Source organism: Eleginops maclovinus, chromosome 6 (genome assembly GCF_036324505.1).
Source record: "Eleginops maclovinus isolate JMC-PN-2008 ecotype Puerto Natales chromosome 6, JC_Emac_rtc_rv5, whole genome shotgun sequence".
Classification (NCBI taxonomy): domain Eukaryota; kingdom Metazoa; phylum Chordata; class Actinopteri; order Perciformes; family Eleginopidae; genus Eleginops; species Eleginops maclovinus.
In genome coordinates this window covers 17,732,435-17,745,972 of record NC_086354.1, presented here as the reverse complement: position 1 = coordinate 17,745,972, position 13,538 = coordinate 17,732,435, and the positions used below count along the sequence as shown (strand labels likewise).

Sequence of the window (13,538 nt, the reverse complement as noted above, 5' to 3'; positions counted from 1 at the left end):
GCGTGTTGATTTTGGGAATTTTGAAGAGAAAGAGAGAGGGGGATAATGTTGCTAGGAGACCTTGACATCAGCTATTTATCCCTGAAATCATGCTGTAGCCCACGTGCTGACAGTGTGTGTGTGTGTGTGTGTGTGTGTGTGTGTGTGTGTGTGTGTGTGTGTGTGTGTGTGTGTGTGTGTGTGTGTGTGTGTGTGTGTGTGTGTGCGCCTCCTCTCTCCACTGCATCAGTGTGTGTCCTTGCTCCTGCTCGTACTATAAAGCCGCCAGCATCTCCTTCGCTCTGCTCTCCGCTCAAGTCAAGGCTGTCTTACAGTCAACTCAGCTGTGCCTGGAGAATTTACAATGGCTCGAGAGCTTTCCTTTTTTTTTATATCACAGACGGATTTTGGCAGCCATACATTTGTCAAGGTTATGGAGCAAAAATCAACTCCCACACAACCCCGGGTCTACTTTCTTTGATTCAAGGGACTCTTGAATGAAAGGTTAAGACAGATTGAAAAATGCTTGAACCTACGGCGACGAAGAGCTGTGGAACGAATTACGCTGAAAATGAAATCATGGAAGCAGTCAAGCAAAGTGGATTGATCATTGTAGTTTTTGTATTTGAGGACTGAGCTCAAAGAAGACATCTGTCTGCCTCGCAGCATACACTCTGCACCTCCAGAACAAATCCCTGGGGCTGCTTGCTGGGGGGCTCGCCTATCTCACGAGTGAGCAACACAGCATGCTGTGGCGTCAGAAGGACAGTTTTTTTTCTCTCGTCCAGCTTCTACTATTCTGTCCATTATGTTCCTGCCTTTATCTGCACTGGAATGACCACTTATCTGCAACTTGAGGGGTCTGACCAATCTTGTGTGTTCCCATTTTCCCTCTATCTCTTCCCATTTAGAAAGCAAGCTTTTTCTTCTCTAACACCTAACTGCATTCTTTACTTTACCTACCATATTTATTTTTTCTTCGGACACACTCACCTCTTAACGTATTCTACATCCTTGGCTTTTTCCTAGTTTGCACTTTCTTCTACTCTTCTCTCGTGCATCTCCCTTGCCTGATTTATTCCTTTTGACTCTCCATTATTCTCTCCTTTATCGAACCTGAGGTCACCAAGGACCCATTAACTGACCACCTACTAGTTCCCTCCCCTAATTAACATCTTTTCTCGATCGCTCTCCTCCGTGCTTTTTCTCTCAGCCTTCGCAATCATCCTTCCTGTCCTGTCACAATGTACTCCTCCAAAGAGCTCTCGAACTCCACTGAGCAGGTCTGGATCAATGGCTCAGAGGCGAACTTCTCTCTGCAGAGACACGGCGATGAGGACGAGGAAGAGGAAGGAGATCAGCACCCTTTCCTCACAGATGCCTGGCTGGTCCCCCTCTTCTTCTCCCTCATCATGCTGGTCGGGCTGGTGGGCAACTCTCTTGTTATTTATGTCATTTCAAAACACAGACAGATGAGGACGGCAACCAACTTCTACATAGGTGAGCAAAACTATATTCAAGCTGAGATTTCAGTGGGCTAGGATGATGACTGTATCATAAACTCCCAGTGCATCAACTTCAAAAAGATGCTTTAGTTATTTAGCACAAGTCCCTATTTCTTTCATCCATCCAGAAACGCTTCTTTGCATGCCAATAGCGTGTTCAAAAGAATTTCAAGGGTTCACGGAGGATGCTTTCTTTCTGTTTGCCTTATTAGCTATGCATAAAAATGTCCAGGTTTCACTTTTGCCATTAGAGGGAAAGACAGGTGTTCAGATGTGTCCTGAATTACAAAATCTAAAGCGTTGAAAGAGTGCTTTTGAAGTCTCGATGCATTCAGGTTGGAAAAATCTAAATCAAATAAAGATGTGTGCAATTAAACAATTGTTTTAAAGCTCAATAACTCAGGGCTTAAAATGTGTATAACTTGTTTGTGTTTATTTGCAGACAATGGGCAAGAAAATAAATTTTCGTTTCATAATACAGTAAACAATACAAATGTGGTACAAACAGGGGACATTATTGGTAATTCAGTGCAAATGCAGCTCAAATTTGAACCAAATATGCAGGAAATTGGCTTTCATCCACCATAGTGATGTACATATTAAGTACAGTGAGTGAGAGTTGAGTACATTAAGATGAACAGTTTGTGTGCCTGATTCTCCAGTCTGATCCCACCAAGCGATATAAGAACTGTGTCTGGGGGATTTCATTAATCTTAGATGTGCCAAGTGAAACAAGAGCAGTCAAAGGAGTGCATAAATCATGCACCTTCCTCATGGTTTTCAGTGCACGGACTTGATTGAGTGATTGATGTTTGCGGTTGACGTCAATTACTGCAGTTCTTTACCGTCACCTGTCACTTGTGAAGAATTGCAAAGGGTGGTTGATTGAAGTTAAATCCAAAGAAGATAAGAATTTAAATAATCAAAACACAAAATAATCAAAAGGCACCTATAGCATCGATACATTCTCATAAATGTTTGAGCAATTCTTTGAAACCCTTGTGTCTTTGTTTGCATTTTGCAGCGTATGGGATATGAATTTGATCTTATTTAATATTTCAAGGCTAAAGCGTTGAATCGGTTTAATATTCAGCAACATTAGATTAGTGCCTGCACCATCTGCCAACCCTCTCAACATAATGGTCCAGCTACTGTAATGGGATTAGTTCAGCTAATAAAACAAATAGGAAACAGTGTGTGGGGAATTTGTCAAAATGTCAGATTAAATTGATAAAAAGGGAGAGCAAGACGAGACTGCAAATGAAATAACTGCCACCTCTGCTTAGTGTCCTTTCTAAACATAGACTTGTGGTTTTCTGTGTATTCATATGCAGCTGTTGGGTAGGCAAGGTGGATTTAAATCAAGCATTTGTACTTTTTGGTAAGAGTCTGTAGGTGTACCTGTTATCGGTCAGTCAGGAGTTTTTCTGAAGGTACTTACAGTAAAGTGCATCATCAAATACACACAACAAGGTAGAACTTTAGTACTAAATATCAGATGCGCCCGATTTACTGTATGTGCAATTAAGATTTCACAAAACATAGATTTTTAAATAAAACAGAAAGCTCTATGAGACTCTTTAGGAGCATCACATCAGAAAACCAGGAGCATGGACAAACATAATCAGTTGTGTTTAAAACCAAGAAAACCAAAATATATCATTTAGATAATTTAGGGTCAAAGTCAAGTCATTAAGATATTTGAATGTTACTAATTATACCTTTAGCACAAATGGTAACACTTTATCAAATTAAAAGTATACTCAATAACCCATGTGTTATTTCCCTGACAACCTTAGATATCTGAAAACTATTCCAGATATTCTGAATGTTGTTTTCTCTTTGTGCAGCGAACCTGGCTGCGACTGACATCATCTTCCTGGTGTGCTGCGTCCCCTTCACTGCCACCCTCTATCCTCTCCCTGGATGGATCTTTGGCAACTTCATGTGCAAATTTGTTGCCTTTCTACAGCAGGTAAAGAATGACTCATGTTGTTTTTTCACTACACAATCGGAATTACACTTTCCTGAAATTTGAAAAAAAGTCAGATCTTTTAGGAAAAGGTGATAATTTTGAAGAAATAGTTAATTCAAAAAAGTCAAATTTTGGAAAAATCTGCGTTGTTGTTTCGCCAGTCACACAGAATTAAAGTGTGCTAAAATACACACCGTGTGACAACCGGTGGGTGTACAGCTCAGACAGTAAAGGGCCACATTACTCTGCGACATGGTAATTACACTCACCCAGTTACGATAAACTGTGGACTACAAAAAATATGCTCGATTGCCATGTTGCTTGACAAGGCTATAATGTCACAGAGGATCTGAAATAGGCAAGGGGTTACAAAAGGTCCTGTCTAACAAAAAAAACTGTCAAGTGATGCAAACATCTAAACATACGTTGTACCCGGAAGAAAAACGTAAATATGCGACAATTATATCAGTTCAATGTTCAATCTGTTTGCTTAAAATTGTATGTTCTGGAGCGAGAAGGGAAGAGGGGACAAGATGATGAAAACATTTTCTTGTGAAAGCAGAATGACTAGATGTTCTCTGCCGCCTTTTGTTTAAAAGAGTTGGAGATGTCAATCGGAAAGGCAGGCCGACGTCACTGGCAGACGGGCACCAAGGTTAAAAGTTATTTTAATTAAAAACACAGGGACGTGATTCAGTTTATTCATCTGAGCATGACGGTTAGTACTCTGTGAGCTTCTGGTGAAACAATGACGCCTGAGGATGACGATGGAAGCAATTGTCTGTCAGCTGGCCTTTTGTAGCTTTGTCTGATTTTGTCTGTGTTTCATGCAACTATTCTTCTCTACCTTTTTATCTACCAACCCGTTATCCTACTCCTAATTTCAGAAAGTCCTGCCACCAATTAATATTGCATCTGCATGAGAGAAAGTTATTAATGTTTTTAATCATTTTAATGACTGACCACTTTTTCAGCCCAAGTTAAACAGAACTGTCAAAGAAATCGGGAGCGTTAACCTCAGTTACCTCAAACATTTTCACATATTTGCTGAAAACGGTAAGTGTAGAAAAAACTATGACTGTTGTGTTTTACATCAATCATCACTCACTGTTAAAGCAACATTAAGTGAAAAGTGACCCTACTCTTTCTACTGCTGTTTAGTCAAGTTGATTCTAACCACATCATGGAGAAACCATGGTCTTGAACGCCTCAGCAACTACTGAAAAAAGCTGATATCAAAATGTTTGTTTTCAAAACTAATTTCCACTTTTTGTACTTTTCCAAGCATACAATGTGATAATGAATGAGCTTTAGATGTGCTGCTTGGCAGATTTTGTTAAATTTGACTAATGTCAAAGACAGATTTAATGAATGTGAGTTGTATATCAGTCTTTTTAAATCTAACAACTCAAGCGAAAAACACATTTCCTAAAATGTCAAGGTTTTGAACTCAAAAATATTAGAGAAGAATAAAAGAATAGTATTATCCCAAAGTTCAACTCGTTATGGTTAAATACAGCAAACTTCACCTTAAAAGCACGTTTCAAAGACATGCAGGTTAAGATAAAAGGCCACGTTTACTTAAATCAAGGTCAAAACAAGGTCAGTCAGGAACAAACGCATCCAACAAAACAGCCACGCAGACACACACAATAATGTGGATATTAGTCAGATAAACAGGCAGGTAGAGCGGATACAAAGTACACCATCTGACAAAGATAGATTATAAAGTGGAAGACTAATAGAGCAGTTTCAGGTGATGGGGAAGAGGTTACAGCAGGACAAGAGAGAGTGTCTGGCTTTGGCATGAAAGTAGAGTTGTGGCAGTGAAAACAAACCAGGAAACATATGGAAAATGTTTGAACTTGTGCCAGAGCTTACAGGTCTTAATACACACATGATCTGGGTATTCTTATTCCAAATGAATGAGTGTATAAGAAAAAGAGGAAGTTACAATAATAGCACATCCATCCACTCATCACTCAGGACATTGCAAACTGTTAATTGGTTATGGACAATCATGGATCTATCCAACAACCGTTATTGAAAGTGACTAGGTTAAAGCAGTAAAGACTGCTCTTCATGTTATGTCAGGCATCTCAAGTCATGTTATGTTGTTGAGTAAGGCTATGACACTAACATGTCTGAGGTTACAATAATCTTTCTTTCAAAGCAAATTGTTTAAAACATTGAAAAATAACCTAACTATCAATTTTACTCGGATTCAGACTAGCCAAAGAGTATGGCTTGTTAAAGCATGTCTAAATGCCATACCTTTGTTAAGCCCATTCCACTGCACAGACACTACGCATTGAAGATAACAGGGTACCGTGTCTTTCTTAATGCACCAGGCGCCTCAGAAATTGAGGGATTGCAGCACCCACTTCCTCAGTGGCCCCAACAACAATCTCATCATAACCCTTTCTGGCTCTCTCATCATATCCTTTGAAAGACTCCGAACCCTCGGAGGGTAATGGATGCTGGCTTCACAGTCACAGATAAGAGGTGGAGAGGGAAAGAGGCAGACAAAGAGGGACTGAATTAGATCCTCTTTTGAGAACAGCATAGACGGAACTTATGACCTCTCATTTGTCACCTCTGCTGTACATATTTCAAAGCAATATAGATCGGCTTATATATGTATCTACACATGTAGTGTGCCTCTCAGAGATCTGTGTATTTGAAGAGAGGAAAACATTTTGTAAAGAAGCATTTTCTTGTGTCATCCTGGTCTTCTGAAAATCAATGTACAATTGTGTGTAAAAGGAAAACATCAATAGTCAGGATGGTTTCTACTGTAGGACATAATAACTTAAAGTGGGATGAAGTTTTGAGCAGAAGCATGTGTTGGGTGAGTTATGTAGGAGAACAAACTCAGAGTGAGTCAAACTCTGTAAGTACAGGAACATGTCTATGATAACATGAATCCCACATTTAGCCTCATATATAACAATTCTCCTGATGTTTCTTAGTTTAATTAAATCAAGCATCATTAAACACTATTAGAACCAAATTGAAGGATTTCTTCATATGCTAATTAAAACTACTTATCGCAAACGCAGCCTCCTCTCTGCTTTCTGTTCCTCCCTCGCTCTTCCTGCATGCTCACCAGTATAAAAGCACAAGCACTTATTACCAAAACCTCAGTATGGGAGCGATTACATTTTTTTTTAAAGCTGGGTTCTTCATAAAAAAGCTGCTTAAATTTCTCTTTTGCTCTTAAATGAAGGGTGATTAACTACAAGGCTTGATGCACAGGACACCATTAGAGAGGTGTGGGCCTTTCTTCTGTTGCAAGAGTTATTTAAGAAATGTGCAATAGGCTCTCTGAGAAAACAACTTCCTCTAATGAGCACACATTTTCAAGCAAGTTTATATCTCATTAAAACTTTTTACTTGTGGAACTGAAAGTAATCACTTACATACATTTATACTTTAACACTTGCTGTATTCCTGTGTTTTTAGTCTATGAATTCATGTTTGTTGGAAGTGCTGCATTCATTTCAAGTTGTTCTTCCTACAGAAGGTATCAGATGGAGGTAAGATAAATTCAGACATAACTCAAACTGAAGGACAGTGTGGCCACTTAGAAATAAAGGGATTTGTCTTGTTATTAAAATTCCTTCAAATACCAAATATATTTTGACAGAGCTGCTAAAAAGCTAAAATGTGGTCACATTCAAACCATTCAGACAGGTAGGATGAAAGGATGTTTACTCAGGCAATAGTCAGGAAAAGGCTAACAAGGTTGCAACAGGAAGAATGTCAAAACAGTTATATTAATTCAAGAGAGAGGTCGAGACACAGCAGAGCACAGCAAACCGAAGACAAATATCGACAATCTGGCTGGGAAGGAGTTGAAATGGGCTGGTTGTATAATAAAGGGCTGATGATGGAAATTGGGATCAGATGAGCAGGTAAATGAGACTGGGAAGGACAAGTGGGAAAGTCTGAGGGCTTCTGCTGGTAATTAACAGAGGCAGAGGACGGGATTAAGGATGGATTTCATTTATTGTAAAGTGTTAGGAGGACTATTGCAAAAACCAAGCAGCTCAAAAACATCAGATTTAGCCAAATAAAGAAGAGGAAAGAAATTCCATCAACAGAAGCTTTGGAGTTGTTTTCCATCTGGGAGATGCTGAAATGAAACCATTGTTACAAAAATAACGACAGTTCCCGTTTTAATGCTGATGAGGGAAGTTTATCTCGAAGCTTGACGACTTATCTGCTTCATTTTGAGGAAAGTGTTATCGTTGCCTGTATAATGCTAATTTAAAATGTTCTTTCCAACAAACTAAGTGCCTAAGACTTGGAGCATAGTGCTGACAATTTGGCAGACACTCAATGAACAACATTTCCTCATAATGCTGATGAAAAGTAACATCTCTCCCAAAATACATTTGCTCTTACAAAATAGTCAAATTAGTAGAAAGTAGAATATAAATCATGTGGCCATGTTTTACTGTGTTTCCAAGGTGACCGTCCAAGCCACCTGTATAACACTGACAGCCATGAGCGGGGATCGATGTTACGTCACAATCTACCCTCTGAAATCTCTCCGCCACCGCACCCCAAAAGTAGCCATGATTGTCAGCATCTGCATATGGATCGGTACGTTCTGCACATTTAATGAAAAACACTCTCCATAGCATTTCCCCTAAGTACATTTAATCTTCCTGTTTTCATTAATTCACCACATAGTTAATTCATTATTAAGACCAATTGTATATCAAGTAGGCACAGAAATTTGCATTTATGATTTCATGTACAGTATGTACTTCAACTAACATAGGCATCGTCCTTTCACAGGCTCCTTCATTCTGTCAACCCCAATTTTAATGTACCAGCGTATAGAGGAGGGTTACTGGTACGGCCCCAGGCAGTACTGCATGGAGAGGTTCCCCTCAAAGATGCACGAGAGGGCTTTCATCCTCTACCAGTTCATTGCTGCCTACCTGCTGCCTGTCCTCACCATTTCCTTCTGCTACACGCTGATGGTGAAGCGGGTGGGACAGCCCACTGTGGAGCCTGTAGACAACAACTATCAGGTAAGCACAGGGTTTGTTTTGCTAACTAAAATTGTAAAAGCTTTTTTGTTCTCCATATATACTGGTACTGTCTGTACCTTAATAATACTTGTTATATTTCTTTCATTTTGTCGGCCTTTGAAAGTGTCTTTTAAAACACCTTCCTTTTAACAATTGTTGAATATTAACAACTGATTAAATGACGTGTAAAACGTGTCACTCATAAAAACCAAGATAATTATAAACCAACTATGCAGTTCCCTTTAGCTCTATGTAGCGTCAGTGTCTCTTAGTCATTTGTGCTGGATTTAAAGCCTGAAACATGTTTTTGCTCCTGCTCCCCACTGTCATCACTATCTGCTCCCTGCTCTGCACAAAATGACAAGCAGCCACAGTTAATGACTAGCTGGTGAACATAGTGGAGCATTCAGCATAAGCTAGATATTTCCCAGAGAATTGGTGTGTTCTCCTACTACCAACAACATATATAATTTACACAGACTAGATCCCTAGAAAACCCAATAACACATCATCATAGGAAAACATTCAAATATTGCTTTTCAAACATTTTGATATAATAAAACGATCAGTTTTTGTAATTTTTTGTACTGCAATCACATCATAGGTTTGTAGTATAAACTTTTTAGTTTAGGATATTCAAAGGTATATTTAAGATGTTTCATAATGTAACATAAGATCATATGGATGCTACCATCAAGTACAATACAGGTAAGTGAGAGTTTAGCTAGGATACATAGAATATTTTTCTTATTATTATTTCATTATAGTCACAATCCTGCTCAATAACATGCACAAACCATAAAGATATTGTTAATTAACGTAGTTACTTACAAACTCCGTGAGGAAGGATGGCAACGGCTTCAACACTATCAAGTACCATTCTCCACACCATGAAAATATCCCTCTTTGAGATGCACTTCCTTGTTTATGACAACTTCCTGTCTAACAGGAAACTGAAACATAAAGCTGCTATACCAGAACTTCCAGAAGATGTCACTATTAAGCCTAAACTAGATACTATAACACTTATCTTTTACTCCTCAGGTCAACCTCCTGTCTGAGAGAACTATCAGTATCAGGAGCAAAATCTCCAAGATGGTGGTAGTAATCGTCCTCCTCTTTGCCATTTGCTGGGGTCCCATCCAGATCTTCATCCTCTTCCAGTCTTTCTACCCCAACTACCGGCCCAACTACGCCACATACAAGATCAAGACGTGGGCTAACTGCATGTCCTACGCCAACTCTTCTGTCAACCCAATTGTTTACGGTTTCATGGGAGCCACCTTCCAAAAGTCCTTCAGGAAAACCTTCCCGTTTCTGTTCAAGCACAAGGTCAGGGATAGCAGCATGGCTTCCAGGACTGCCAACGCTGAGATCAAGTTTGTTGCTGCAGAGGAAGGCAACAATAATAATGCAACAAATTGAATCAAGTTAAAACAAGCAAGAGGGGAATACATGTCTCTATCAAGAGCCATTACCGCAAGAAGAAAATTAAATTAAGCATTCAGAGAGGAACTGGATAATGGCAAAAGGAGAGACTCTGTTTGGCAGACATGTTTTAGTTTTGTTTACAACTCATCAACAAAATGATGTGGGGAAACACAGACTCATAATAAATGTGGACAGTAACAGTGTTTGGCACAATGTTAGCTGTTGACTGCCAAGGCCAGGCATTGCAATTGGAACATGATATCTTCCATTGAGCTGCCAAACATCATAGCCAAACAACACAGGACAGCCATACACTTCAGATGACGAAAGAGGAACCTTTTGCCAAAGCGCTGATGAAATGAGTCCTAATCCCTGTAAGGCCATGGCTGCAGCTTTGGTATAAACTATTCAGCATTTGGACAGTTGAAGATATGATGTATTCTATTATGAAAATATTGTATTTTGGAAATAACATAAGGCATTTGTATTGGAATATCAATACACTCCAACAGATGCAAATGGACAATGTTATGTGTTTTTGTCACTGGAGACTAAGTGGATACCTCTTTGGTTTCTGCCATTGTGGGAAAATATTTCTAAAAGGTACAGTGTGACATGTTGAAGAAGGTTTGTGAACACTCTCATTTCTGAATCTTAAATATGAAGTTAGAGCCAGACGAGATTATCTTATCTTATCATAAAGACTGTAAGCAAGAGGAGACAGATAGCCTGGCCCTGTCCAAAGTTTTCAAAAATCCGACCCGGAGCTGTAAAGCTCAGACAGTAAATAATACTGGATTTATTAACTCAGGCTGTTGTTAATAAAATAGTTGCAGCTCAAAACTCCCCATAAATTAACAAAAACTCAGGTGGTGGATAACCTTTGTTATGTCTTTTATCTTCTTGGATTATGGTAATTGATCTACTGTCTGTTATAAAGGCATACACACGAAATAATTAAAAACAACAATACTTAAGATTTCTATTCACAACATAAACAGTGTAAATGGCTTACTTTTTAATTTTACATAAAGCCAACATAGCTAATCCTCCACATTTCCAGTCTTTATGCTAAGGTATTTAGATTATATTGAAAAAAATGTAAATATTAGGGATGGCAAGTTGTAATTAAGACTTTTTAATATCTCACTTGTCACTTAATAATACTAACATTCCATTGTTGAATGTAATTCAAGGCAATTTTAACTGATGTGCTCTCTTCTTTTCATTGTCTTAAACGCAACATGAATGCTCTTAAACACACATTTAAAAATTGGTCTGTCTATTAATGTTTCTATACTTGTTATCCGTAGTTTTCATATGGAATAATGTGTACCAATACCTCCTTTTTGTCTGCCTCGAGTAGAGAAGATTATGAAGGACATGGTGTTTCAAGCATCTGAAAAGTGAGACAGATGTTATATTTTTTTAAATGTCTATATAGTAACTGTAAGCTCAGGATAACAAAGGGTTAACATTTATTTTTGGTGGAATATAACAAAGCAAAGCCATGTCTGTGATGAGTGGGAGCTGGCTGAAGCAGGGGTTACGACCAGTGAAGCATAGACAGTGTTTACCTTTCCTTTGTGTCCCGCACACAAACATTCACACTTTCCTCAAAACATGTTGTGGAAACCTGCATATACACAGGCATGCACATGCACTACTAAACTACAACGTGGAGCCACTTCTTTGAGAAACAACCTTGTTCGATCTTGTTAGGTGAACTAAATTCTACCGGGTTGAGGCGACCAGAATGACATGTTTTGAAAGAGTATTTTGAAGGAAACCTTGTATAAAGGAGAGGAAAATACAGCCTGTCATTAATAATACATCTACACAAACCCTGCCAGCTCATCACTCCTTGATGCAGTCCTCTTTTATCTATCCCACACAGTGACATTCAAAAGCAGCTTCACAAAAAACCTGCCAATGCAATTCTCATTTACATTTTGAATACTGTTGAATGTGTTGTCATCAGGGACCCATTTTCAAATGACATAACAGTTTCTTGAATGTTTTTAAATGCCACAATCAGCCATAAACACAAAACGAGTGAGTGTGAGAATGTGTTTAGGTACATTTTTCGAAAGGAAGTAGACAAACTCTTATCTAATCAAATTTAAATGATTTTACATTTGCTAAAAAACTGAATTGAATTAAAATGCGTTGGTCTACTTTAGCAGTTAGTTATATGATCCATTTAAAATCACATCCTTAATAACAAATACAAATCTGCACATTTAGCATTGAAGTAATGGCATGGTATGAAGGTTATGGAGTGCATCGCAAAGCCATTTATTTTGTATCTCAGTACCTCTGTAAATTATGACTGAACATGCTAAATGTAATGCAAAAGCTTTTTAATATATGCTAATTGTGCTGCATTTCTTCCATAGTGAGTAATGTGCATTCATTAGGACTGAGGTCATCAATTATATGTATGTTTTTTGCTTTTCATTATGAATTGTCTTGTATCTATTCTGACATTGTGATTTTTCTACATGTCTGTTATAGTTGTGTGGAAAAAATATTCACCTGCCTCAACCTTGAACAAAAGTAACATTAAAGTAAACATTAAATGTTTTGGCAAATGACTTGAAAGGAAGGGATGTTACAGCGTTATGTGACATCATGTCAGTAGTGGGTTGAATCTGTTGTTAATCAAAAGGAATAAGGTAATGGAACGACTTAAACTCTAACTCATTTTGTCGGTGCCGATCATGCCTTACTTTGAAAACAGAGATGTGCTTTTGTTGATCCCTGCATAATCTCAAATTACCTGAAGTCATGCTTTGTAGTTGTACTGTGAATCATCTGGAAAAGTGCGTTTCTCTCTCTTTGGCCATTAAACAAAACAAAAATGCCCTCACTGGTTGATTCTGAGAAAAGGTATTACAAAAATAAAACCGTCCAATTATTAAATTAATTGTTCACTCTAGCTGTGAATATGAGCACTTCACAGGACGATAATGAGAAGATGAATCATAACCCGAATGATTCACATGCATTTTGGTCATAACAGTACTTCAGTCAGACAACTCACGTGTTTTATTAATATGTTTATTAGAAGCAGTATATAGTTTGAGTTTGGCGTCCAGGCTCGGCCCTCATCACTCCACATATTAACATAGAACATTGAGTGGTGATTAGATAACTATCCACCGAGCCTACAGATGGAAGCTGGGGAGGAAGCTGGGGTGGCGGTGGGGCAGGCGAGCATCGCCAACGTGAACACGGCAGCAGCAGCAGCAGGGTGAACGCATTAGCAGCATGGAAACAGCAGCGGCGGCAGCAGCATTAGCGAGGCAGAGGTAGGCAGATCCAACAGCTTAAATAGAGCGCCAGATTTAGGAGACTATGTTTGGTTGGTTGCAAGAGTGACTAGGGGCGTTATGTGCGAATGTATCATTGGTGCTCGAGTAGACTGCCTGAACTAGCACGCAGGCCTAGCCCCATTTAAAACAAGAACAAGAGGAAAAATACAAAGTGTATCAATGAACAACACAAGTAGTAGTGTCGTCTATTTGGATGTACTGTATAATTCATCATTTCATGTATACATATTTTTTTCCAGTAAGCCGCAGTATTGGGAATTTC

At 38.7% G+C, this 13,538-nt stretch overlaps 1 protein-coding gene across 1 annotated transcript; it reads left to right on the top strand.

Moving 5' to 3' along the window:
• Window positions 1-911: 911 nt before the first annotated feature.
• On the top strand, window positions 912-12,546 carry kiss1ra (KISS1 receptor a). The gene is made up of 5 exons (XM_063885012.1): window positions 912-1,479; window positions 3,335-3,459; window positions 7,935-8,070; window positions 8,269-8,507; window positions 9,552-12,546. The coding sequence occupies exons 1-5, from the start codon at window positions 1,224-1,226 to the stop codon at window positions 9,930-9,932; spliced, it is 1,137 nt and encodes a 378-aa protein (XP_063741082.1). The 5' UTR covers window positions 912-1,223; the 3' UTR covers window positions 9,933-12,546.
• The last annotated feature ends 992 nt before the right edge of the window (window positions 12,547-13,538 follow it).

Bases quoted from the DNA above. Each gene is read 5' to 3' on its own strand.
- kiss1ra (XM_063885012.1), top strand. From the start codon at position 1,224: ATGTACTCCTCCAAAGAGCTCTCGAACTCCACTGAGCAGGTCTGGATC. The intron at 1,480-3,334 runs GTGAGCAAAACT...CTCTTTGTGCAG, and splicing joins GGCAACCAACTTCTACATAG to CGAACCTGGCTGCGACTGAC. The intron at 3,460-7,934 runs GTAAAGAATGAC...TGTGTTTCCAAG, and splicing joins TTGTTGCCTTTCTACAGCAG to GTGACCGTCCAAGCCACCTG.